This window comes from Camelus dromedarius, chromosome 29 (assembly GCF_036321535.1).
Source record: "Camelus dromedarius isolate mCamDro1 chromosome 29, mCamDro1.pat, whole genome shotgun sequence".
NCBI lineage: Eukaryota > Metazoa > Chordata > Mammalia > Artiodactyla > Camelidae > Camelus > Camelus dromedarius.
In genome coordinates this window covers 17,738,011-17,765,050 of record NC_087464.1, presented here as the reverse complement: position 1 = coordinate 17,765,050, position 27,040 = coordinate 17,738,011, and the positions used below count along the sequence as shown (strand labels likewise).

General features: G+C 45.7%; 1 protein-coding gene, 1 long non-coding RNA gene and 1 other non-coding gene across 7 annotated transcripts in view; 1 reads left to right on the top strand and 2 right to left on the bottom strand.

Moving 5' to 3' along the window:
- FSD2 (fibronectin type III and SPRY domain containing 2) overlaps positions 1-21,769 on the top strand; it is a 36,377-nt gene extending 14,608 nt beyond the window's left edge. For all 3 annotated transcript variants that reach the window (XM_031440650.2, XM_010986809.3, XM_064480635.1), the window contains 11 exons: positions 68-163; positions 1,830-2,060; positions 4,099-4,121; positions 5,272-5,393; positions 7,397-7,552; positions 9,668-9,802; positions 10,558-10,708; positions 13,011-13,144; positions 15,281-15,413; positions 18,647-18,823; positions 20,834-21,769. In XM_031440650.2, the coding sequence (XP_031296510.2) occupies positions 68-163; positions 1,830-2,060; positions 4,099-4,121; positions 5,272-5,393; positions 7,397-7,552; positions 9,668-9,802; positions 10,558-10,708; positions 13,011-13,144; positions 15,281-15,413; positions 18,647-18,823; positions 20,834-21,086 (1,611 nt within the window). In that variant the 3' untranslated portion in view covers positions 21,087-21,769. The remainder of the gene's footprint in view (positions 1-67; positions 164-1,829; positions 2,061-4,098; positions 4,122-5,271; positions 5,394-7,396; positions 7,553-9,667; positions 9,803-10,557; positions 10,709-13,010; positions 13,145-15,280; positions 15,414-18,646; positions 18,824-20,833) is intronic.
- Positions 20,712-26,681, bottom strand: LOC105094722 (uncharacterized). Of its 3 annotated transcripts, none has more exons than XR_010378294.1 (4): positions 26,514-26,681; positions 25,574-25,722; positions 23,307-23,342; positions 20,712-22,188 (listed from the first exon to the last, which is right to left on the bottom strand). It is a non-coding gene; the product is annotated as an uncharacterized LOC105094722 (long non-coding RNA). The 3 variants fall into 3 exon arrangements; XR_837694.3 differs by having other exon boundaries at positions 20,712-22,041; XR_010378293.1 differs by lacking the exon at positions 20,712-22,188 and having other exon boundaries at positions 22,945-23,342.
- Positions 24,294-24,421, bottom strand: LOC116149448 (small Cajal body-specific RNA 15). Its single transcript, XR_004133059.1, has one exon. It is a non-coding gene; the product is annotated as a small Cajal body-specific RNA 15 (non-coding RNA).
- Positions 26,682-27,040: the final 359 nt, after the last annotated feature.

Sequence of the window (27,040 nt, the reverse complement as noted above, 5' to 3'; positions counted from 1 at the left end):
GCCTCCTACAAAAGAAAGAGAGGACAGATATAGCGTTAATTTCTTCTCACACTCCTCTATTTGATAGGATGAAATCCACAAAAACATGTTCAAACTGGAGAAGCAGATTATTGAGATGGAAAATTTTGCAAGTCACTTGGAGGAAGTTTTCATCACCGTGGAGGTAAGAGCATGCTTAATGGCCCATGAGACATGCATTGCTCCCATCAGTGGCTGGGTCAGCGCCTGTGTCTGGCGCTGGAACATAATGGTATCAGTACTGCCCCTCTCCCCTCACCCTTCCTCTGCCCTCCCATACCATGGTGGAAGTGATTCCCCATCAGCATTCCCTACTGAAACTTAAGCTCTCATTTGGAGGCTGGGTCTTCCATGTCTTTATATCCCCAGTCCTACTGCAAGGTAGGGCTCTTTCACGGGCCAGCCTCGATAAGGCTTTGCAAGACACCCATCCTATCATTCATAAGTGTTATTTTCCTCAACTGTTACCTGTTTCTCACAAGATTAATACATTTCTGTGCCTGTCATCAAACATGTCACGGTCCGCTGGGTGTGCCTAGTAGGTGTGAGGTCTACTGCTGGGGTGCCAGCACTCAGTCTAGCCTTCCAGATGAGGTGGGCCAGGACTAAGGCCCAGAGGACTTTGTGTCCCCTCTCTTCATGTGGACGCTCTACTTCTATTAATGCAGCCTCAGGTTGTATCAACAGAACACCTCATGTGAACTAACTAAGCCCTGGGCCCCATTCCTTTGAAGCTAGACTTTCTTCCCCAGTCTTAAAAGGGGGGAGAGCTATTGCACTAATTCCTTGTGGAAGGCACAGAGAAGAGTCGGGCCCTTCCACTTCTAAGCACAGGTGGCGGGTGGTAGGAGGGGTAAGAGTGTAACAGTCAGGACAAAGCTTGCCCACACCCTGTCCTGCCAGCTCACTCACGTCAAAGTGTCTTCACCCTCAGTGAGGACTCTGAGCTCTTCCTCCTCAAAACGAGGAGGGGGTTACCTACTGCTTTTCCCTCTGCTTCACCATTCTGAGAAGTCTTATGCACATGGTAGGTGCTCAGTATATACTCCCTGAATGGTTGAGCCTCTTCTTTGGAAATATCTCTGTTAGCTGTTGAGGATGACATCAGTCAGAACCCGCAGAGCTCTCCTGGCCTTCCAGTCTAATTAAGGGGGACCAGGAGTTGATTTGCTTTGTTTAATGTTTCTTATCCATTGCGTTCCAGGATTGAGTATTGTCACAACCCTCCCTCTGCCTTCCTGCCCTTTCTCTTCTATTAGGCAGTACCTTTTGGCCATAACCCTTATTCCCCTTCCCCTGAAGCTTTTCCTTAGTTGGTATGAGAATGTGTGTGATCCTGATGTTTGCATAATCCAAGCAGCAGGGAGTGGAGGTGAGTGTCATGCGATGTTGAGAGCTCAGGAGGGAAAGATAGGTGGGAATCTCCCAGGGCAAAGATCTCCATGTTAAGGTCCAGCCTTCCAGTGGTAGGCTTACTCATCACTGATAATCTTCCTGGTTGGTTGTCATGGTGATGGGAGGTGGCTAAAACAGAAGGAGGTGGGATGGGGTGGGGAAGAGGAATGGGGAGGAAGATTGCAAAATGCTACCAGGAGAGAAAGTAGTACTTTCTGTTAAGGTTTTACCTGGGGTTCTAGCTGGAGACGCCTACTCCTAGCTCCCACTACGTCCACCACAGCATCCTGGCAAGAGATGTTAAGACAACAGGGAGGGATTAAAACATCTCTGGGTAGATACATTTTCATGACCTACATGACTCTGTAGTCAACATACATGCACTGAAATGATGACTTAGGTCAACTGTCTTGCAGGAGAATTTTGGAAGACAAGAAAAAAACTTTGAGTCACATTACAATGAGATCTTGGAAACACTTGCTCAAAAATACGAAGAAAAAATACAAGCCCTAGGGGAGAAAAAGAAAGAGAAGCTGGAAGCCTTGTATGGACAGCTGGTCACCTGTGGAGAAAATCTTGATACCTGCAAAGAGCTGATGGAAACAATAGAGGAGATGTGTCACGAAGAGAAGGTTGATTTCATAAAGGTCAGTAATGAAGTGAAATGAACTACTGAACTGAAATGACAAGTTATGGCTGGAGTAGGTTAGATTGTCCGCCCTCTGCCTGGAGGTGTTGGAATTGACTTTTACGGTTAAGCTCCATTTGGTTCCACTGGATGTATCACCATGACAACACATCCCTCATCTCTCTGCACAGCTTTGCCATGAGTGGCCGAGCAGGCTCACACACAGCAGACTCTTCCCTCCACCGTTGCTCAGGTAACACCAGAGGTTTTATTCCTCTGTCCTGGTTACCCAGAGATCTGTCTCCTCATCCTGGAGTGGGGCAAAAACAGTGCTCTGAGAAGTTTCTGGCCATCTCAGATGGCCTCTTGGAGCTCTAGGGAGAAAGTTGTCCAAACTAAAAAGTCACCTCCAGTTTTCCAGTTACAAGTACAGCAGTTATAAATCTTACTTCATAAACTCAGACATGCAAAAAAATCCACTTATTTTTTTTAATTGACACATAGTTGTTTCCAATGTTGTGTTAGTTTCTGGTGTACAGCAAAGTTACCTATCTATCTATCTATCTATCTCTGAACACAGGACCTTTTGCATGCTAAGCACACACTACCACTGAGCTACACCCACCTCCCTTTTTATCTATTTTATATATAGTAGTTTGTATCTGCTAACCCCAGATTCCTAATTTACCCTCCTCCACCCCTTTTCCCTTTTGGTAACCATAAGTTTGTTTTCTATGGCTATAAGTCTGTTTCTGTTCTGTAAATAAGTTCATTTGTATCATATTTTAGATTCCACGTATAAGTAATATCATATGGTATTTGTCTTTCTCTGACTGACTTCACTTAGTATGATAATCTCTAGGTCCATCCATGTTACTGCAAATGGCATTATTCCATTCCTTTTTATGGCTGAGTAGTATTCCTGTGTGTGTGTGTGTGTGTGTGTGTGTGTGTGTGTATCACATCTTCTTTATCCATTCATCGTCAGTGGACATTTAGGTTGTGTCCATGTCTTAGCTATTGTAAATAGTGCTGCTATGAACATTGGGGTGTGTGCATATTTTCAAATTAGAGTTTCCTCTGGATATATGCCCAGGAGTAGAATTACCAGATAAAATGGCAACTCTGTTTTTAGTTTTTTAAGGAACTCCATACTGTTTTCCATAGTGGCTGCACCAATTTACATTCCCACCAACAGTATAGGAGGGCTCTCTTTTCTCCACACCCTCTCCAGCGTTTATTTGTAGACATTTTAATGATGGCCATTCTGACCAGTGTGGAGTGATACCTTACTGTAGTTTTGATTTGATTTCTCTGATAATTAGCGATGGAAATTATTAAAGAATCCATTTCTTGATTTCCTTGAAATCTACTTCAGTCTGACCCCAAGTCCGCATGCATTGGACTGTAGAAATTTCAGTCTCAGTCAGAGCTGGAGTCTCCTTTCTTCACAAGCCTCCAGAGCTTCCTAGTTGCCAAATACAGCCTTTGTATTGGCCACGCCCCATAGTGGTCCCTCAAAGTCCAACAGCACCTCCTTGCTGCCACGCTTGGGGTGAGGAAGCCATGACAAGCTGGACAGCTGGCTGGCAGGCACTGTTAGAGCCCTCAACATGCAGCCCTTTTGAACCAGTGGTTCCACAATACCAGTGTAGCTCAGAGACACAATCCAGAATATGGAGGCAGTGAATTGTGTAAAGATGTCTTCAATGTTATTTATGATGATAAGAAATTGGAAACAACCAAAATGTCCAACAATAGAGTAAATGATGGAGTTTCCATTCAATGAACTGTTACATAGTCTTTCAAACTGAGGGTCCAAAAGACCATCTGTAACATGGAAAGTGCTTACGTAATGTTACTGAGGAAAAGCAGTAGCATGGAAAACACTGCACAGACGTCATGAGTGGCTTTTGTTAGGCTGTGGGGTATGGCTGATTTTTTCCTTTTTCCTAATTTCCAAGTTTTTAAATATGTCTATAGTAATATATAGTTTGAAATACAAATTTATTTCCAAAATCAGTATAATATTTTCTCCCTTTCTCCTCCTTTTTTAGGATGCTGTGGCTATGGCTGACAGGTAATAGTTTTGTTCTGACATGTGTTTGCTCTTACTGTTCCTTTTACCTCTAGATATACAAATAGACTCAGTTCCACTTGGTTATATGCTCCCAGTAAGTACTTACTAAGAGTAAGTAGGGCTGGCTTTGGAATGACAGTGTGGGGTCACAAGGACCCCCTAGTAACAAATCTCAGAATCTCAGAGCTGAAAGGGAGCGTATGACAAGGCCCAGCCAGCAAGCCCAGGGTCAGATGTCCTCCCAGAGCCCCTCCTTTCACTAGGAGGAACCGAGATCCCGAGAGCATCCCAAGCATCCCCCAGCTGGGCCAGGACCCAGACTGTGTGCTGCAGAAAGCGTGCACATTATAGAGTCAGACAGGAGTTCAAATCTTGCTACCCCCATGACCTTGGGCAAGTCCAACCAGTCTAGGACCCATCTTCCTTATCTACAAACAGGAATAATTTTGTGGCAATAAAATAAGACAATGTCTGCAAAGCAACACAAACACTGAAGCTTAATAATGTAAGGGTTGAGAGCATGCGTTTTGGCAATGGCAGACCCGGTTTCAAATTCCGCCTCTGCCACTTATAAACCCTGTGACTGCCAGGAGCAGGTGCAGAAGCCCCAGAGTCCCTGGCACAGTCATTGACTCGAGGGCACTTGGCCATGTGGAGAAGGAAGCCCCAGAGAGGCTGGATGTCTTTGGTGCCTGGGGTGCCATGGGGTGGGGGCTTCCAGGTCAGCATCTGAGGATTCCAGGGGTGTGAATCTGGAGCTTGCTGGTGCACACCTCCCCCTGCCTCCCACCCTCTTACACAGCCCCACCCCTTCTCCTCTCCTTGAAGTTGGAAAGCAACCCTGCCCATCTGCATTGGTGACCTCGTAGGTCAGTCACTGAAGCAGAAGTCAGAAGGCAGCCCACGGCGTGTTAAAATAAGGAAATGAAATTTCAGCCAACATGGTGAAAAAGAATATGAAAATGAATATATGTATACTCATGTATTACTGAAGAATTGTGCTGTACACCAGAAATTGACACAACATTGTAAACTGACTATAACTCAATTTAAAAAAAAAGTTCAGCCAAGAGGCCCTCTTTACTAATCACCAGCGACCCCTGAGGAGAATACCCCTCCATTCTTGTTAGCGTGCTTTTTACACCGACAGACTCGGAAAATTCCTCAAAACCGAAACGGACGTGGAAATCTCGGCACAGCCTGACTTTGAAGACCAGACCCTGGACTTCTCTGATGTGGAGCAGCTGATGGGCTCCATTAACACCATCCCAGGTGCGTATCTCGCCACCGCACAACCTTCAAACATGTTTTGCTTTCCCTGAGCTTTGAGTTAGAGACTTCGATGGCTAAAAAAAATCATAAACATTTAGAAACAAGATATTTTTCCCCTTTAACTTCATGAGCTTCATAATTTTATCTTTATGGCTCATAAGGGCTGGAACGGAGGCTGACTTTTCCAGGGTAAATGCCCACCCTTTCTCTGCAGGGTGCTATCATCTGGCCTCAGGAAGCCTTGAAATATTTTGTTGGTAACCCGCCCACCTGCTCTGTGCCTAATTTACTCCAAGAAAATATCCTGAATTTTATTTCCTTGAGTGTTGCATTTATGTTCCATAGTGGTTAAGAGATGGGCTTTGGAATCCTATGGAGCTGATGAGAATCCCAGCCCTGCCACTTCTAGCTGTGTGACCCCAGAGTGCTTACCTAACCTCTCTGAGCCTTGGTTTCCTTATCTGTAAAATGGACATAATAATGACTCATGGTGACATGATGAGAAATAAATGAGATTATGTATGTACAGTATGTCACATGGTGCCATATAGCTCTTAGAAATCTTATTGTGATTACTAATTTCTAAGAATAATGCTAGAACTCAGCTTTTTTGGACTGCTCACCTTCCCTTTCTCACCAACACCCAACAACATTATAAACAATGTTGTATGTATCATTTTAGGTTTTTCCTTTACACGGATTTTTTAAAATAAAAATGGAATCATTCTTTTTTGTAATCTGCTTTTTCTAGCAAAACAATTGTGATAAATATTTTCTCATGCTGATAAATTCTTCTACATAATTTTCATGGCTGTATACCTTAATTTGTTTACTTACTCCTCAACTATTGGATGTCTAGTTGTTTCTAGGTTTTTCACTGTTACAAACCATACCTCAGTGAACATCCTTAATCATAAATCTTGGAGGCCATTCTTAGACTCACTGGATCAAGGGGAGATTTCACTGAGCTGTGATTCCTTGGGATGGTGCTGCCTGCATAATCAGGCCCAGTCGTTTGGAAAGGAAAAGTAGTATCAGCCAAGTCGGTGCTTGAGAAACATAGAGATTTTTCCTCACCCTCCTGTGTTCAGGTCCCATGCAGCCCATCGCTCTCCTGCTTGCATCCGGAGTTACCCCTCCTCTTACTGCATCCCCAGGTGGGGCTATTCTTTGCAGGGTGTAGTAGGGTATTTTCTGTGCATCCTGAACTCCATCACTAGGGATGCAGATTCTTTCTCTTCTTCTCACCTTTGTCATGTTAGGATCTTCCAGAAAGGAGAGGCTGAGTACATTCCTTTAAGCCTTACCTGGACCGAACGATTTTAGCATTTGAAACGAAGCCTGGGGTGGAGGGAGGTGCTGCCATGGGAGAAGAATTATGGGCTGTGGGAGAAGAATTACGGAAGAGAAACAAGGAATGCTTCTCAGTTGTGTGTGAGTCTGTATGGGGATGGGGGAGGCAGAGGTATTCACTTACAGAGAAGAAAAGAATTAACTCAGTAGATGAACTCTAAAGAAGCTGGATCTGAAAAGCACAATTTGGCCAAACCCAACCTTCTCTCATTGTAGTAAAGGAGATGGTTGTTGGACGGATCCCCCAGAGAAAGCAGAGCCCTGTTGAAGGCTTCTTTCACTCCTTCATTCACTCCAGAGCTGCAAGCAGCAGTGCTGTGGTCCTGGCTGTGCGTGGAAGGGTCAGAGGACCCATACCTCGGGCAGGACTCATGAACCATATCCCGGCCTCGGTAGCTGTCACTGACCCCGCCCCCCCAAGCTCATGTGGATAGGCCAAAGCCGGAATGGACATACCGGTTGTTGCTTGAGGCTCGTGGTTGGGAGGTTCGGCCTTCCCATCCCTGCCCACTCCGGGTATTTCCCTTCCATTCCTAAAGCCCATGGATGCACTGGGGGGTCGGTAGTCCTGTAAAAGGGGCCATTTCCATTCAACTTGCCTACTTAAACCTCCTCATTTGCTTTTGCTTTTCTCCATTTTCCTTTTCTAGCTCCTTCTGCTCCAGTGATAAACCCACAGGCCCCCAACTCAGCCACGGGTTCCTCGGTCCGAGTGTGCTGGAGCATATACTCCGATGACACCGTGGAGAGCTATCAGCTGTCCTACCGGCCAGTGCGGGACAGCTCACCTGGGAGGGACCGAGCAGGTGAGGCTCCGCCAGGAACAGAGTCATGCTCCAGAACGGCTAAGGCCCCTTAGAGACCAGGGCCCTGCCTTCTTGGCAGTTGGGAAGGTAGAGACGGGATGAATCTGCACACCTAGCTCCTTGGAGCTGTCATAATCCAGGAACTACAGAGGCTGGGATGCAGGCAGAAAGGGCTGGAGAGGCACATTGGGGTCTGACTGGGGAGGACCATGAAGCCAGGCTAACGTTTGTGGAGTGTATCTACAGCCATTGAGTCAGAGTTGTCCTTGAGATGAGTCTCTAGCCACACTGTGTGCAGGAAGGGTGAGGATGCCCCTCCTAGAAAAGGCCCAGCTGGACTGGCTGGATTCTAGCAGGTTCTGGCATGTGAGGGCAGGTTGGCTGTTCTCAGAGCAACCCTGTGTTGGGAGAAACTGGAGGGTTAGTCTGCAGACCCCCATGGGGGATGAGGGATCTGCAGCCTGGAAGGGCTGCTTATGATCTGATCCACATTCCCAGATGGAGCCAGTGGCTGGGAATGGTCCCCAGCCTCCGCTGTGGGCAGCTCTTGGCCCATCCCCTTCCCAGAGGAATGGAGCCAGTTGGTGTGGGGTTAGGGCTGGAGTAGCTGCCTCTCCGCATCCCCCCCTCCCATAATGGATAAACCATTCTCCTTTTGAGAAGGGAGGGTCTGACCGCAGAGACGTCCCAGCTGAGCATCTGAAGGAATCAGGGATCAGGACCAGTCTGGCCCAGACTGTCTTGTGTACATGGGGTCAGAGTGAGGTTGCTGGAAAGGGACTTAGAGATCTCCATTTTATGGATGAGGAAACTGGGAGCTAGAGAGAAATGAGCTGTTGGTGGGGACACCATGAGTTACAGCAGAACCAGGACAAGAATCAAGTCTGCAGGCTTCCTGCCCAGAGCTCTTCTCATTGTGCCAGGTCATGCGGGTGGAGGGCTCTGAGTGCCCAAGGTAAGGGAGCTTTTACTGCCCAGGGACTATGAAGGAAGGAAAATTCTTGTGAGAAGTAAGAGTAGGTTTAAGCAATGATGAGGGAGGGCAAGGGTGGTCAGAATAAGAACTAAAGAGGCATAGAAGGAAAAGGGGGAGATTTGAAAGGAGGTTGGGGACCAAAAATTCAGATCTGATTAATCAGTTTTTGCCACAAATCAACCCTGTTGGCACTCTCTGCAGAAAAGGCTGTTGTATTGGGGCTGTGTCCTGGTGACCGATAAAGATCTTTTCAATGGACCATTTTGTTATAAAAGAACTGATATCAGAGAGTAGATGAATGACTTGTCACTGCCTTTGAAGAGTCTGGGGATGTTTGGAGGTGTATTAGTTAGCTTTTGCTGTGTAACAACACCCCGGACACACACGTGTACAGAACTTACTGGCAAAAAATGACAAATATTTATATTCATTTGTTTGTTGGGAGGGGCAAGATAACGGTAGGGAATTAAGAAGCACAAACTACTCTGTATAAAATAAATAAGCTGCAAGGCTACATTGTACAAGGGAATATAGCCAGTATTTTATAATAATAACTTTAAATGGAGTGCGGTTTTGTACACCTGAAATTACATAATCTTGTAAATCAACTATACTTCAGTTTTTTAAATGCCGTTTATTATTTCTTATAATTCTGTGCATTGGCTGGACAGTTCTTCTGGTCTGTGCCAGCTTGGGTAGGGCTCAGTGGGCTAGGATGGCCTTGCTCATATGTCTGGGGCCTCAGCTGCAATGGCTGGGGCCTCTGTCCATGTGACCTCATCCTCCAGAAGGCTGGCTCAGGTGTGTTCACATGGAGATAGAAGCACTCCTGGCAGGAAGACGACAAGCCTCTATGCACCAGCACTTCCCAAATTTCTGCTTGCACCATGTTTGCTATGGTCTCATTGGCCAAAGCAAGTCATATGGTTAAGCTCAGCTTCAAGGGATAATGAGAAAGACCAAACCTCTTAATGGAAGGATCAGCAAAGTCACACTGTGGAGGCGCCTGGATACAGGGATGGGAAGAGTTGGTGGCCAGTTCTGTAATCTATTACATGGAAAGTAGATTACAGTGCAATGAACTTGGAGCAAGTTGGCCTATTTTAGGGTTGAATTGTTGTCTTTTTTTCTCCCCCCAGAGTTTACAATGACCGTCAAAGAAACCTATTGCTCAGTGACAAATCTTGTGCCAAATACCCAGTATGAATTTTGGGTCACAGCTCAGAACAGGGCTGGCCTCAGCCCCGCCAGTGAGTGTGCAGTATACATGACAGGTAACGGAGCCACTCGGTTCTGCAGCAGGACCTTCACTGAAGGGGACGTAGGAGTCATGGCTTTTCTTGGTGTGACAGGCAGGCTCTTGATTTTACCTGGAAGGGCAAGAATAACTCTGTATTTTTTTTCTTACATTTAATACTCCAAGTCTATATGCCTGATATGGCAGGGACATTCTCTCATAGCTGGTCTCAAAATACTAAAAACTACTCCTCCCAGACACAGTACCGTTTGAACCTTGCAGCCATCCGCCCTCCACTCCAGGAACATCTGAAGACCTGGCGTTTTAGTCCGTTCGGGCCGCTGTAACAGAACACTACAGATTGGGTGGCTTTTAAGCAACAGAAATTTATTTCTCATGGTTCTGAAGGCTGGGAAGTCCAAGATGAAGGTGCCCACAGATTCAGTGTCTGGGGGGAACCCTTCTTGGTCCATAGTCAACTGTCTTTTGCTGTGTCATCACAGGGCAGAAAGGGGTAAGGGAGCTCTTTGGGTTTTGTTGTATAATAACCCCCTTCGACTCTCATGACTGAATCACTTCCCAAAGACTCCAGATACCGTCACACTGGGGAATGGGTTTCAACATATGGATTAGAGGGGGACACAAATACTCAGTCTATAGCACCTGGTTTGCTTTTTATTGTACTGAATCTCTTGTGGGAAGAGGGTGCCTGTGATGTCTGCCCCTGCTCAGGACCGCAGGGCTGGATACAGACACAGCGGTTACTCATGTCTCCCTTTCCCCTGCATTTAGCGCCTTCTCCCCCCATTATAAAAAGCAAAGAGATAAGGAGCTGCGAAGAGGCTGCACTGATCTGCTGGGAGTCTGGGAACCTGAATCCTGTGGACTCGTACACAGTGGAGCTGACCCCAGCAGAAACGCCGGAAGCCTCAGGCGTAACTGAGTAAGTCAGGGGGGCATTTGCTGGGCATGAGAGGCCTCAATACCTGACTCAGTGACACAGCTTAGGAAAGACGTGGAGTCTGGAGAGAAGGTCAGAATTCGTGACATCACAGGAGCCTTAATTTTAGGTTTTCCCATGGACAATAGCCGGAACGCTATGATTGAAAGTGAATGATGGACGAGTGGAGGATAAGCAAATAAATGGTAGAGCTCAGATTTGCTTTCTTAGCCCAACCAAGGTTTATCATCACTCATTCAACAAGTATTGAGCACCGTAGGCGGTGCCTGCACGTTGGTGAACTAGACACAAATTTTCTGCCCTTATAGAGCTGACAGTCGAGTGGGGAAATAAACAAAAGCCAAGAAAACAAATGCATAAAATACAGTGCTATGAAGGGAAAAGAAACATAATGAAATAGCGCACATGGTGGAGATGGGGGCTGATCTTGGATAGAGTGGACATTTGAACTGAGACCTGAATTGGGGGAAGGGCTGAGGACTGAGAATCTGGATGCAGGGACACTCCCGGCAGAGGCAGCCATGTGGCCCCTAGGCAGGAGTGAGCTATTTGAACTGGGGAAACCAAGAAACCCACCTGGCTGGCATTTAAGGGGAAGAGAGACCTGCATGAGGGAGAAACGAAAGATTAGGGTTCAATGTAAAAAGAACATTGTGTCCACAGTGGAAGGCTGTCTGGAGGCTCACACTCCTCCCAGGCTGGCAGAGATCTGGAGGGGTTCACAGCTAGAAGAGGGCTGGACTCACCGACCACAAAGGCCTGCAGGTCCTATGAGCATACAGCCGTGTACAGCGGAGGAAACATGGATGTACTTCTGGTTTACAAGTGGGCAGTCCAGAAGCTTGTGGAAGGGGAATGAGCTAGGCAGCCCAGCACCAGCCGCCGAGCCCAGGGTCTGCCCTGCTGTGCACCCACTGAGCTCTGGTGAAATGGAGGAGGAGAGTTTGGTGTCATCTGTTAGAAAGGCAGATTCTTCTGTGCTAAATGCCAGGCTTGGGAGCGGTCATCTATCCCACTCACCCATCCATTTCAGGTAGAATCCATGCATCTACAACCACATCAGGGCTGACCTTGCTTATTTACTTCTGGACATACTCAGAAGCAGGGCAAACGGTCCAATGGTCTGGCCACCTGAATGGTTAGGATTTCCTTTGCAATTTGTGCTGATAGGAGCACCTGATACCTGGGACCAGCCCATAATGATGGGGGTCATAAGAAGGCTGGTCAGTGACCTAGGTGATCTGGGCTGGTGCTTACTCTCCTGGTACAAATCTACTCATGGTGTCCCAGTGCTCTGAGGAAAAGGCAAATTTCCTTCACAGGCTCTGGCCCCTTTCTGCTTCTCCAGCTCATCCGCACCAGCTCTCCCTCCCTCTCTGGCTCCGATCACATTGGTCATATTTTAGTTCCTCCTGCTTTCCATGCTTCTTCAGGCCACAGGGCCTTTGCACATGCTTCCGCTATGTAGGAGAATCTACTATTCCCTTTTTATCCAATTATCTCCTTGTCATTCTTCAGAGCTCAGCTCAAAAGTCACCTCTCCCTCTGATATACCTTCTATAGGATATTGTCAATTTGTCATAGTTACCATCTTACATTTCTGCCAGTGATGGCTTGAGAAATGCCAAGTCAGAGTGACCTGGACACCCTGGCCTCATCAGGGGTGGGTGTTGTATCTGTAAATGGGCATCACCCTGAAGGCTTCTCTTTCCCACTGGACTGAAATGGGGCTGGCAGCTGCAGGAGTACAGACAGCAGGAGTCAAGGGCTTATAATGCTGCATTGTACAATTTAAATAAGTTAGATCATTCTCAGTAGGCAAGTTCCTCAAAAGGGTTAGCAGCCATGGGCTTCTGTCAGCCTCTCAACTCTAGTCAGACCGTTTGTTCGTAAACTCGGGCTGAGAGCCTGCTATGGGTAAGTGATACTTGGCCCTCCTGCCCTCAGAGAGGTTATGGTCCTACCAGACAGACTGAGACACACTGGATTCAACTGCACGTACACCCCACCATTGCAGCATTAGACGTAGACTGAGCATGGTGCTAAGTGCCTGGGACACAGGGTGGGGAGCTTGGAGGGGAGATGGCCACAGACAGAAGGATTCAAGGTAATAAGAAAAGCAGGCCCAAGTGGGAAGGAACACTGAGGGGGTCGACACTCCTGTCTGTGCTGCAGAGGACAGGGGTGTACAGGTGAGGGAAAAAGTCCCAGCTTTGAAAGGAAAGCCTGGCGCTTGGTCTTAGCCACCCTGGCCCCACGGTGACTGGGGTGTGCTTCCTTGCAGGTCTGTGGTGGGCATCCCGACCTGCGAGTGCCTGGTGCAGCTGCAGCCCCGGCAGAGCTACGTGATCTCCGTGCGAGCCCTCAACGTTGGGGGCCCCAGTGCCAGGAGCGAGCCCGCGACGGTCCACACCACAGGTCTGTGCCCCAGCCAGTACTGTCTGGGACTCAAAGGGGCCACCTTGTGGCAAGCTCAGTGCTGCTATGACTTCATTGGGAAACCGATAAATGTTCATTAATATGAACACATGCAAATCAGGCCAGGAAGGGACTCAGGGGTGATCACAGCCTGGTAGTCCCATTTTGCAGACAGGGAGGCTGAAGGCCCAAGTCATATAGCAGGTGGTGGCTGAGCAAGTGTTAGAACTCAAGGTTTTTCTCCACGCCCATCAGGTGGACTAGAGGCTTGTCACACTGGACCTGGGTGGCCCAGACACCGCATGTTTCACACAGACCGAACACCAACCCTGGGGTGGAGTCTTAATGAAATTCGCAGGAGCCATTGGCCGTGGCTTATCTCCCTGCTATCAGCCCAGACATCTTCCTGCCCACAGGCCCAGCCTAGACCTGGCTGCCCAGCCTAGACCTGGCTGCCCAGCCTCCTTGTGGGCCCTGTCTGGCCCTGGTGGTGCCCGTACCTCCACGTCCAGCCCCTTCCCCTTCTCACTTGCCATCATCACGTCATAGAATTGTCACATCTCACTTCCAAATCTTGAGTCAGCACAGATGTCACTAGAAGCATTCCAGACACCTGCTGTGCCGTGACTCTGGCTTCTGAGCTTTCCTAAGATGCACTGAAGCCAAGCAGCTCTTCCCACACCTCACAGAGCACACCTCAGTCCAGCTCAGGCTGGCTGGCTGGGTGACGTGCAGGCAGGAAGCAGAAGCAGGGAGCCTGGGCCCAGGGGACAACATTCCCTTGCCTGGGATCTTTCACTGAGGGACAGCGTGTCATTTTGCCCTCATTTCCTCATGCCAGGAGGAGGAGTGTGGTTAGTCCCCACTTACGTTCCTTCCACACAGATGGGAAAAACACGTTAAGTGGCTGCCTGAGAGGTGGGAGGTGCTGGAATTAGGCCTCAGGTTTTTCTTTTATGTTGTGCTGGGACCTTCCTCTGGTTGACTGGCATTTCTGATTTCCTGTACCGACTTGGTGTTTTGAAATATCAAATTCTGGCTGTTTCAAGAAAAGAGCAGAGCAAAAAGGACAGCGAGCTCTTGGCTATTGTCATGTCTGAATTAGTCTGTTCAAATAATTTGTTGAGTATATTTATGAAAAACTGAAATGAAAATCAATCAGCAAAAGACTTTATATATACATTCAAATGTATATGTATATATACACACACACACACACACACACACACACACACACACATTCAGAAACAATCCTTATCTGGGACTCGGGAGCAGGCAGTAAGGGCCACACCTGTCAGCAGCAAGGTGGGAACCGGCCTCCCCCTCACCCATCTGCTCAGACAGCCGAAATTTCCAGTGGCATCGAATTGTGAAAATAAATGTGAACAGCTTGATGGCGAGGCTTGAACCAGAGTTTGAAGCACTGAAAGTGATGGAATGGGAACTTAAGAAGTGCTTTGGTTAAGAGACGATAATGGGGAATGAGTAACTATGTTCCTAAACAAAGGATTTTAACAAACCAATTTCTTATGAAATCTATCCTGTACCATTTTTCGATGTGCTTTGTGTTTCAACCATGATTTGGAGGTGGTTACAATCGCCTTCCTTCTCCCCCAGCTGCCCTAATTGAAAGTTGAATGTTGAATTTTGCTAACCTTCGTCATATTGATCATTAAGAATTCCCTCAGTTCCTATTTCCCCTGGCTAGTGGGTTAGAAATCCCTGTCCACGTGCAGGTACTTAGCCTCCCAGTTAAAAGCACCGCCTCTGGAATCAGAGGGGCTTGGGTTCAGTTTTGAGTTCAAGCATCTGCCAGCTGATTTCCTAATCACCCTGTGCCTCAGTTTTCACCTCTACAAAATGGAAATACTAACACCTGGGTACTTGTCAGAATCAAATGAGATAAGACCCTTAAGCTGCGTAGCTCAGCACTAGACACATAATAACCCCCAACACGTGTTAACTGCCATCATTATTAACGTGGAGGTTGTTGCCACGCCAGGTCCAGGCTCACGTGTATCTCACAGGAAGCTAAGCCGGCCACGTGTGGTGCACCCTCGGCCCGCGTGGAGCGCAGTGTTGAGAGAGCTGTGGAGTGATTGGTTGGGGGTCTCCATGTGTTTCCTCCCCTCACAGGCAGCTACTTTCCCCTGAACGAGCACACCTGCCATCCCTGGCTGACCGTTTCTGAAGATGGGCTTACAGTTGTACGAAGCGCCAGGAAAGCCCCCACCAAGGAGCCGCTCCCCAGCGACACCCGGTTTAGCAGGTACTTTATCAGCCCCTCATCTGAACAGTCTGTGAACCAACCTAATATGTGCTGGTATTCGGGTGAAGTTGGATTAAGACAGATGCAGCCTTGAAGGGGAAGATAAATTCCAGAAATGAATGAGAGGAAGGGGGCTGGAGGGGAAGGGGGAGGAGCTGGCTGGTGCTGGCAGAAGACATGTGTTGTGGCCTCTGAGGTGGAGTCCCAGGCCGCCAGAGCTGCAGTCATCAGATCATGAAGCCGTGGGGTGGGGGTCCAGCCAAGCTGAGTTAGACTCCCGTTTTAACTTTTCTAAAATATATATATATATTTCTATTGAAGTATATAATATATTATATTTGAAAAAAAAATCAGTATATTTGACTATACTTCTATTGAAGTATAGTCAGCTCACAATGTTGTGTCAGTTTCTGGTGTACAGCATACTGTTTCAGTCACACATGTACATACATATATTCTTTTTCACCATAAGTTACTACAAGATATTGAATACAGTTCCCTGTACTACACAGTATAAACTTGTTTATTTATTTTATATATATTAGTTAGTATATGAAAATCTCGAACTCCCAGTTTATCCCTTCCCACTCTTTTCCCCCCTGGTAACCATAAGTTTGTTTTCTGTCTGTGAATCTGTTTCTGTTTTGTAAATAAGTTCATTTGTCTTTAGATTCCACATATGAGTGATATCATAAATGGTATTTTTCCTCTCTCTTTCTGGCTTACTTCACTTAGAATGACAATCTCCAGGTTCATCCATGTTGCTGCAAATGGCATTGTTATTTTTTATGGTTGAGTAGTAGTCCATTATATATATATATATATATATATATATATATATATATATATATAGCACAACTTCTTTATCCAGTCATCTGTCAATGGACATTTAGGTTGTTTCCATGTCTTGGCTATTGTAAATAGTGCTGCTATGAACATTGGGGTGCATGTATCTTTTTGAATTAAGTTTCCCTCTGGATATACGTCCAGGAGTGGGATTGCTGGATCATATAGTACATCGATTTTTAGTCTTTTGAGGAATCTCCATACTGTTTTCCATAATGGCTGCACCAAACTACATTCCCACCAACAGTGTACGAGGGTTCCCTTTTCTCCACAGCCTCTCCAGCATTTATCGTTTGTAGACTTTTGAATGATGGCCATTGTGACTGGTGAGGTGATACCTCATTGTAGTTTTGATATGCATTTCTCTGATAACTAGTGATACTGAGCATTTCTCCATGTGCCTGTTGGCCATTCGTATGTCTTCATTGGAGAATTGCTTATTTAGGCCTTCTGCCCATTACAGTCCCATTTTAATATCCTGTCACCAGTATATCTGTTGCCTTGTGAAACACTGTGCCATGTGCTGGGGATAAAGAGACAAAGATATGGTCCCTGACCACTCGAGACTCAGACTGGCAAGTGGGGGAGACACATAAGTAAAAACACACATCTAGAAGATAAGGTGTAAGTGTGGACAAGGGATTGTAAGAGCCCCAAGGAGGGTTTCTTGGAGAGACAAAGTCTTGAAGGATAAAGAGGAGTTATCCAGGACAACAAGGCAAAAAGTGCCTTGTGGATGTACAAACAATGGAAGCCAGAAAGATCAGATGCTGTGAGAACTAGGGGCAATTTGGCATGTCTGCAGTGTGGGGTCCATAATGGGAAGAAGTGGAAGATGAGGCAAGAACGATGGATAAGGTCCAGTGCAAAAAAGAAGTGTGGACTTTATCCTGTAGGATGGTGGGAATTACTGGAGGATTAGAGTAGGAGAATGACATGACCAGAGTACACTGCAAAAAGAAGTGTAGCTGCGGAGGGATGGGGAGAGGCTAGGAGGCTGTTAAGCCTCGACTAACTCAGCAGTAGGTGGATGAGGAGCCGAGGGATTCAACCATACCTAGAACACACCACCAGTGAGGCTAGCGGCCACTGGTTAAGGGGGAAACAGGAGATGGATGAGTTGGGGACTGTGGAGTCACTGTGGGTTTACAGTGCTTATTATCAAGTGCTGGATGCTTTACGTGGATTAACTCACTGAATCATCACAACATCCTGTGAGCTCCCAGTTAACACACAGGAAAACTGAAGCACAGATAGGTTGAGTAATTTGCCCAAGGGCACGCTGCCATTAAGGGTTGGAGTTGGAATTAAACTAGAAGCTGAGCTTATAACTGCATTATCCCTGTCTTAGTTTTCTGCCTTGGGTTACTGGGTAGACAGTGAGTCTAATAACGGAAAGTAAGAGTAGCGTATACACCTCCCCACCACACCCAAAACACAAGCATGGCAGGTAGGAGAGGTGGGAACGTGTTCATTTTAGTTTGGGACATTCTGAATTAGAAACAACAGGTGGATGGAAATGTGGGTCTGGAATAGAGTTTGGAACAGAGCTAGCCTCACTTTACAGGTAAGGAGTTAACGTGCAGTCTCCGTCCCAGAGCTTTGCTTGGGCATTCACAACTTGGGGTTTTGAGAGTGGAGATAATGTGTTAACGACAGCTGGACAGATCCGCTTAGGGATTTGGGGAGCCGCATGAAGTCTGGCTAACATTGGAGGCTCCTGTGGGCGGTAGACTGTTCACTTGAGATATGATGTGATCTGATTTCCGACAAAAACCTTCCTCTGCAGAGTTCTTTATTGTTGTGGAACAAAACGTAACTTTGACCTTCGTCAGTGTAATTATTCCCAGTGACTGATAATTTGTGAGGAATTTGCTATTTTGCTCTTCATGGGTCAGCCACCGAAATCTGAATTCTTCTCTTCCACCTGTGGTCACCTCTAACAGAGGCATCACCTCGGGGACCCTCCGTGCTGTTCTGTAGCATAAGCAAGTGCTGGCCGGTTCGGGAACCTCAAGCGTATGGTTCCCTTGACTGTGCTGCATTCTGTCGGGTTTCGATCCCTTTCTTTTTATTAAACAAGTGAACCAGGTCTTTTTGCTACTATAAAAGCCCAATCACTGGGGGATAAAAAAAAAAAAAGAGCCTTTTCTATTGGCTTGTCTCCTCCTCACCTATTACCAGCAGTGAATAATCCTCTTCTCATCTTCAGCATCAGTCAGGTGAGCTTTGGGAGCTAAGGCTGTGTTGCTTTACAAATGAGGTGCTCCAACACCTGCCTCCACTCTTCCAGACCAACCCGACTGACCCCAGCAGTTGACGTGACTCACCTGCACAGTGAGCTTGGGTAACCCCAAATCACACGTGCCTCCACTTTCTGAAACCAGGTGTGTTGCTGTCATGGGAAACCTGATTCCAGTCCGAGGGCGCCATTACTGGGAGGCGGAGGTGGACGAGTGTTTGGACTACACGGTGGGTGTGGCCTTTGATGATGTTCCTAAACAGGAGGACCTGGGAGCAAACCGCCTCTCCTGGTGCATGAGGCACACATTTGCATCAGCAAGGTAAGGTGAAATCTGGACGCCCAGGATTTAAGATTAAAATGTGCTTTGGAAAGAATAGAGCCAGAGGCTTTCACTAGTAATAACTAAGGCCCACATTATGTTTCGTAAAACATGTTAAGGTATTTCAGGACTTCTTTTTAGCCCCTTTCCATAAAGTCCAGATGGAAAGAGAAAGAGCAGCTCTGGGTACTTTTCTCTGATAAAATAGCTAAAATTCATGGAGAGCATGTTATGTGCCAAGCACTGTTCTACCCTCTTACACATGCTATATCATTTACTTCTCACAGCTGTATCATCCCATTTTAAAAATAAGGAAGCTATGCCTTACAGCAGTTCAGTAATCCACCCCACACAGATTCAGAGCTTGGATTCAAACCCAGGCAGTCTGGCTCCAAAGACAGCATTCTTCACCACTAAGTGATTGGTTTTTATGCTCAACTTCAGTTTTAGTAAAGACACAGTGTGATTTGAAGCCCCAGTTCCACCTTTCTTAGTAGATGTGGGCGGAGGCTAGATGGTTACAGCTAACTCTGGTTTGCAGCTGCTGCTAAGCACCCTGTCCGCTAATGCAGTTCCATGAAGCAGGGGTAGTCCCACGAGGCCCAGACCAACAGACATTTCAGACTTAGAAGGCCATGGATTACAACCTCCCTTCATCTCAAAAATGGCAAAAAAATTTCACCACACCACTTTCCCTGCACCGCGTGTACTATGGGGCCTCCGACCCTCAACTTGCTGAATCCTCTTAATGTTTTATCCAATGTTCTGTGCCCATGAGCCTCCCTTGTGGTTAGCTGAATGTTGTCAGGCCCAAGCATAAGTGGGAAGACCAGCTTTCCCCCTGTAAGATATTTAGTCTGTAATGGACTCTGCTAAACCTCAGACCCAGTTTGGGGGATGCAAGAAATACTATGCACTGAGCCAAATGCTCTTTCTGGAGATTCTACCTGAAGTTAAAACTAAAAATCCAAGTCTCCTCTCCTAGAAAGGTTAAGAACAAGGGGCAGAGAAAAACTGGGGGAACATAAAGGAAGAGTAGGCGTCTGTGTGGAGTAGGAGGGGTGAGGCCAGAAGACAGAAGAGGGGTGGGAACATGAGATAGAGTGAAAAAGGAAGGGTGGAGAGCTGAACGCTAGAGCAGAAGTCTGCAGCCCCACCTTGGAAAGATGTCCAAGTGTCGGGGTGTGTCTGTGTGTGAACAGTGGAGGACTCGTGTTTTTTGGTTCAGTCTTAGACTCTGTTGGTGGTGGGAGGGTAAACAGGAAGGAAGGACTTGTTTAGCTCCTGGCAGCTCAGTTAAGAGAAGATAAAGTGGATTAGGGTGGAGACAGGCTGGCTTGCTCTGACACATTTGGGTCATATTCTCAGTGTTCATCCCAGCCGTGTGAACCAGCACGCTGGCAAACAGGGCCCTTCAAACGCCTGTAAGTAGCAGTTAGGAAACTCCTATGGCTGGCTTTGGTTTCAAGCGTTTTTCAAAGCACACAGAGGCAACCTCCCTTCCCAGTGAAAACCTCCCCAGCACGAGAGGGTGCTGGTGCTACCCAACACTGAGCGGTGACAGGCCCTGCAGTGCCCTGCTCAGCTGGTGAATTTAGGAAAGGGATGACTCAGAGTCCTTGTGCCAGGTTATACCAAAAGGCCATCTTATTACATGAAAGATCATGAGATGCCCTGTTTCAAATGCCTTTATTACAGGGGATTTATGTATCTGAACCTTGAAATCAAAATTTTTTAACATGTTATTTCTAGGGAAATTTTGATGCAATATGAGTTTATGATGCTGTATGTAAGTTTCTTAGGTTAAGTGGTTGTTCAGAAACAAACTTTTAAAATATAAGTTCCTTACGACACATTCTAGAAAAGAAATACTTTTAGAAATGGCCTGTTACTTTGATCGTCTTTTAATAAAAGAAAATAGTTGTAAGAGTACTTGAAAATTGAAATGTTCTGTAACTGGCCCATCTACACAATTTCTGAAGCTTTGTAATATCAACATTTAATCTTCAGGCATAAGTATGAATTTCTACACAACAAGACGACTCCAGATATAAGAATAACGGTTTCCCCGAGGAAGATTGGCATTCTATTAGACTATGAAAATTCAAAACTGTCATTTTTCAACGTGGACATTTCTCAGCATCTGTACACTTTCAGTTGTCAGCTTCGTCAATTTGTGCATCCCTGTTTTTCTCTGGAAAAGCCTGGGTGTCTCAAGATACACAACGGCATTTCAATGCCAAAGCATGTCACCTTCTATTAGACTGTTCTGATGCCCAGCTTCCCGTCTCTCCTGTACCCAGCCACTCACACCTCAGCCGTCTGAACCTGGCATTCAAGCCCCACGCACGCAGCATCATTTATGGCTCCTGTTGTGACCTGGCAGGCTGGGGTGCTGGCACTCAGGTCACCTGACCTGGATCCTGAGAACTACCACCCATGTGATGCTGGGTCAGTCAGTTCCAGGCCCGGCTGTAAAATGAAGACTCAGACTGAACAAACTCAAAGGTCTTTCAGGCTATCAGATTGTACTGGTCTATTTGTGTATATGCAACATATCTGAGTCTCCAAGGCCTATGGCACGTGGGGAAGAAGGAGGGAGGAGATGTGTAAGTGTTAGTGGCTCCAGCCACCCCAGCACACTCGTGACATTTCACTAGTCAGCCAAGAACAGACCTGAGGAGGCCAGAGGCCACCCACCAGGCAGTCATGTGGCCTCTCCTGTTTTCTCAATAGTCATGGCACTCTAGTAAGGTTTTGCCCACTGAACACTCTTTCCACCCACCCGTTCTCTCCTTCACAGTACTTACTCCCTCTAATTTTGAAATGACCTTGACAAATTCCACGAAGGTAGGACAGTGTCTGTCTTGTTCATCACTCAGTCCCCAAGGGCTAACATGTGCCCCAAGGGCACACTAAGTGTTGAATAAACGCACATCTTCCTCATCCCACCACTGCTCTTCGGCCTCTCACTGCTCTCTGTGTGAGGGGTGGCAGGGCTCTTTCAAACTATAGCAAAAGACCTATGGCCAGGAGATGGAAAAACTTGGAGGGGAGGAGTACAAAGGAACAGGAGGGCATCTGTGGCTTGATGGCAAGATTAGGAAAAATGCAACACAACCTATGACTGCGTGCTTCCTGGTGTCACCCAGCAGCCCACACGCAAAGAATAATAAGGTGCTTCCACTGTGTGCATGCTTGGTCGGGGGGGGACAGATCTGAGGAAAAAAAGAAAACATTAGTTGCAACTGATTCTAGGAACTGTCCTGTAATGTAAAGAGAACCAGACTGGAAATCAGAATACCTGGGATCAATTGTTATTTTGCCTTATGACCCCAGAATTTATCTCCCTGTGCTCTGTCTCCCTTTAAACAAAGAGAAAAATAATAATCGTCTTATTGGATGGGAGATTTAATGATAAGCATGAGAATGCATAACAGTATATGACATATAACAAATGCACAACAATCTTTTACGAGAAAACATTAGTCCACCAAGTGCAAAGCCCTGGTAGGAGAGGTGGGTCTCTAGCCAGTGGCTTTGGGGCCTCCTGCCTCACTGCTCTCATGCCATTTTGTGACCTGGATGCCCAGCCCCCTTAGTTGCATTTCTGGTTCTCCAGTTTGTTTCCAGCTGCCACTTAAAGCTCTGCACACACAGCACTTCAAGCTTATGAATCAAGATGCAGAGTAAATGACTCCATTTGTGAAGCAATTCTCAGAGACTATTTAGTATCATGCCCCTTGGATGCTTCTCCAAACAGATACACCCCTGATCTCATCACTTAGGGTTTCGTGTTAACTGAACAATCTTTCACTTTATACACTCAGAAGTCTGACACAGGAACTCCTCTTATCTCCCATCTCAAAACTCTGCCTGTTGGTTTAAATGGAAATTCAGATTCTTGAACTCATGACTCAACTTGACAGTCTTAAAGCTCGTTAGACATCCTTGTCCAGCCAACCCCGATTACTACCCGAAAATAAGGTACAACCAACGTAAGCACAGAGGTGGTTCCAGTCACAAACAACTAAAATACACACATATATCTTAAAAAATGTTCTTAGCTACTGAAAAAAGATACTACCAAGGAGAAAGTAGCACATTACAGACAAGGCAAATTTGAATTTAGGGATCTAATAGGCTTTACTTCACACGTAATATAAATGTGGATAAAATGGATAAAAACTAGGTATCTATAAGGTTTCAATAAAATTTTACTTGATCAAGAAAAAATGGTCTAGAATGAGCTTCAACATTTAAAACCCACTTAATTTAAACAAGGCAGATGACCAACTTTAACCATCACAATTATTCAGCATAAAGAATCTTTGTTTAAACATGTTTCTCATCTTCTACAAGGAAAAATAAGTCTAGAACAGAACCAAAACAAAACTTTTGTTTTTTTTGTAAAATAGTCTAATTCCTTAAAGCACCAAGAACAATCTGTTGAAACTAAATTTCAACAAGGGGCAGGATTTACCTCAAGGCCATGTTCACCTGCAACCTGTTGATAAATCTGTTAAAAAAAAAAATAGAAAGAAAAAGATTAAAAAAAAAATCAGACCACTGTAGCCATAGTCCCTCATACTGATCACTTAAAACAAAAGTTATCAAAATCTGTTCTTTTCTCAGCTTTACCTGTGTCACTTTAGAATTCCTGAGCAAGCTATTAACACAAGCTTTGGCTTCCCCACCTTAACAAAAGGGGAAAGAGAAGATGTAAAACAACCACAGAATCCTGGTGTAAACTAACACAGGTTTAGTGATTCCAAATGGTACGAATTTAAGGCACCTTTATTAGATGAGATTAGAAAGTTGGTTAAAAACTTGGGATATAATGGGGGGAATGTACAGCTCAGCGGTAGAGTATGTGCCTAGCATGCACGAGGTCCTGGGTACCGCTATTAAAGTAAATAAAGAAATAGACCTAATTACCTCCCCCCTCAACTCCACAAAACAAAAAACAAAAAACAAACTTGGGATATGAAGTGACACTGGTTTCTGATAAAATTTAGTTTGCTTTTATTTGGAAAACTGTTTAATAACTGACTTCCTGCTGGTTCAAACAACAATATGCAATCACTTGGACACATCCAATCAAATATTTCTGAAGCATGTACTTGGTCATCAGTTTGCCCTTCTCACCCTCCAAAATTTGTTAAAATCATAATCTTACATGGCTCACACACTGGCAGCCATCCCCAGCACAATTCACCATGATGTGGCATTCTGTAAATAAGAATATGTTGGTCCCTAGCCAAGGTTTAGCTACCAGAAAACTTCTTGGACCCTAAGAAGACTGCACTACAGGAAATGACCTCTCCTCCACTTTCCTAACCAGCTTCTCCAATTTCTAGTCACATTTTTATCAATTAGTAGAATAAGATTCTCACGAGTTCACTATGTCTTTCTCTACCCTTACTCATCCATAAAGTTACTACTCCTGTGACAATGGAAAGGGTGTAATTGCTGTTGGTAGATAAGTAGGTCTTGAATTTATTTTGCAAACAAGACCTGTTCTATCTACCTTTTCATTTAGGAGGCTAAAAGCAGAGTCAGCTTGACTTCAAGGACTCTATTTTCTTAAGTCTCCAGAGGAACATGACCAAGTCCAGCTTTTAAAGCACTGTCCTCTAGCATGCCAAGATATTAAGGGAATGATCATTTATTACTTTTATAACTTCGAGCTTTAAGAGATTTGAACTCTTACATATGCTTGCTTCACTGCAATCAATGGTTAATGAATCTAAATGCAAGATAAAAGTTTGTGACTTGGAAGGAAGACTCTAGCCAGGCAGAATCTTTTCTGTCAGTTAGAATGTCTCCTGGAAGGAACATAACAATGAGCTGGGGCACAACAATGCCCCAAGTTTGCAAAATACCCCAAGCATTTGAACAGGTACTAGTTCATGTCTCACTACTGTACAGCATGTTTTCTGCTATCCTGCAATCCCAGAAAAAAAATTAAGCCCAACTCACTAACTGATGGCTTTTTCTTCATTTTGTCACATTTGAAAGAATCGGTTTTTCTACTCTATTTCCACCTCACTCAGATCCTGGTGGAATTAAATTATCATTTATTTGAATTATGCAAATTCAACTGAACAGCTTGCAGCTGATTAAAACGTGCAGTCACTCAGACATAGGTAATATAAATGTTTTTGTGGTATGAACTTGGGTTCTAATCTTGCTGTCTCTCCTGTGCTCATTCCTAAGCCTAAATGTGGGTCTCTTCATTGAAAGCAGCTTAAGAAATGTCCTTCTATTCAAATAGACTGAATTGAGACAAGAATTTAATCCACTCACTGGGAAAGCATCCAACCAACAAAATTGAGTTTTCCCAGCTGTGCATTTTAACAAAGCAGGAAATGAGTTTTTACAGATGAATTTACTGAGTATATACATTACTTTTTGGGAAAGCCATCCTATTATTATGCCACTCAAAAAGATTTCTCCCTTCTGACTTCCTTTCATATCCCAAATACCTATCCAATTATGGGGGGGGGAGTGAAAGACAAGGAAAACAAGAGAAGCATTATCCAAAAATGAGGATAGAGCTCGGGAAAAGACACCTGATAGTGTCCTTTGTACAAATTATAGTTCATAAACCAGCCAGATTCCTGGGCACCAGGAATGGACCTCCCCTTCCTGTCCACCTAAGTAATGCCTATATAGCTAAAAGCTACTTCTTAGAAGCATTCCCTAATTCCCTCCTCTCCCAGGCTGAGTGAAGTGCCACACACTCACCTCCTTTAGAATATTTAAGTGGCTGCCACCATTGACCTGTGTCTACTCCACTTGACTAAGCAAATCAAAGGCAGGAATTGTGCCTTCATAATCTCTGAAAGATCAGAACATGGAAACAACAGCGTTCTGCTTTGAAAGAACTCATACACCTGAAAAGAAAAAAAAGAGTCATCAAATTATCTTCCAAATTAAAGGAAAAGTCTCTATTAGAAAGCAGCTTTCAAATTTGTGTGTTTTTGCAGGAGCAAGGGAAGTTAAAAACAGACAAGTGATTTTCAACCTTCTGTCCCAATGCACCTGAGGGATCTAACACATAATCCCATTAGTAATAGTTTTCCATGGTGACTTCTAATCTGGGAAGGATGAGAGGGGGCTTAGAAGAATCTAGGGGGTAGGTAAGATGTGGTTTAGAAAGCTCCACCTCCATCACTTCAAGAGACTTTGACACATTTAATATTATAGTATTGACTATTCTTAAAAGAGCCCAAAGATCTACAGCATGTATATTTGAAATGCTCTGAAATATAAATTCGGTTCATATGCTCTGGAAGTTACCCCCTTGGCCCTGAATTTGACATACAATTTGACATTACAGGTTGTTTCCTAGACCTCAGGCTTGCCCACTTTCCTACAAGACATTTCCATCTAATAATATAAGAAAGATGATAAAGATAATGCACAGTGCTTTTAAACAGTACAAGCACTAGTACAAGTACTAGTCTGTATAGACCTTCACGTTACATACCTTTCACCTAGTGAATTTTTTTCTTAAACTTTATTCTGAGTGTAGATTTCTCCCTGCCACCTCTATCCCCACAACAGCTCTGTGAGATACCAGCCTCGTTTTTCAGAAGAGGTCGAGGAAGCTAAGCACAATGAACTAGGAACAAGACCTAGGTCGCTGGTGGCGCTGACCCGGACAGATACACCGACCCCTCACCTCTACTACGGTTCCCCGCCACATCCACTGAAGCCCGACACTCCAGCCAGCCTGCCTACAAGGACGCTGCAGTCACCTGCCCGGCATGGTGGCCAGAGATCGGCCTTACTCTACGCAACAAAAACAGCGAGCCCTCCGGTGTCCGATCTCGGCCGCAACTCCTTCCTCCTTCCGGCGGAAAAGAGCTCTTTCTGGTTTCCGGGGCGTCGAGGGGAAGTCCCGCCCCCACGTAACAGCGTGAGGTCCTGGGCCGCGACGAGGCGCCGCTCGTAGGCGCGATTAGGGTTAGGCGGCCGACCGTTCCGTGGAGGGATGCCAACCGCCCGGTGGGGTCGGCCGAAGGAACACCTGGACTGGGGGTTGTCGTTTCTGGGTCCACGGCCGCGGTCAGAGGCCCCGGAGCCGTTCAGCGGGTCTTGGGAGGGCGGCTTGGAGACTCCATTTCCTCAGACAACAATCCCCTTCTCCCACGGATGTCCTCTGGGAAATTAAGGCTCCCTACCGCCAGCTGCCCTTGTTTTTTGCTT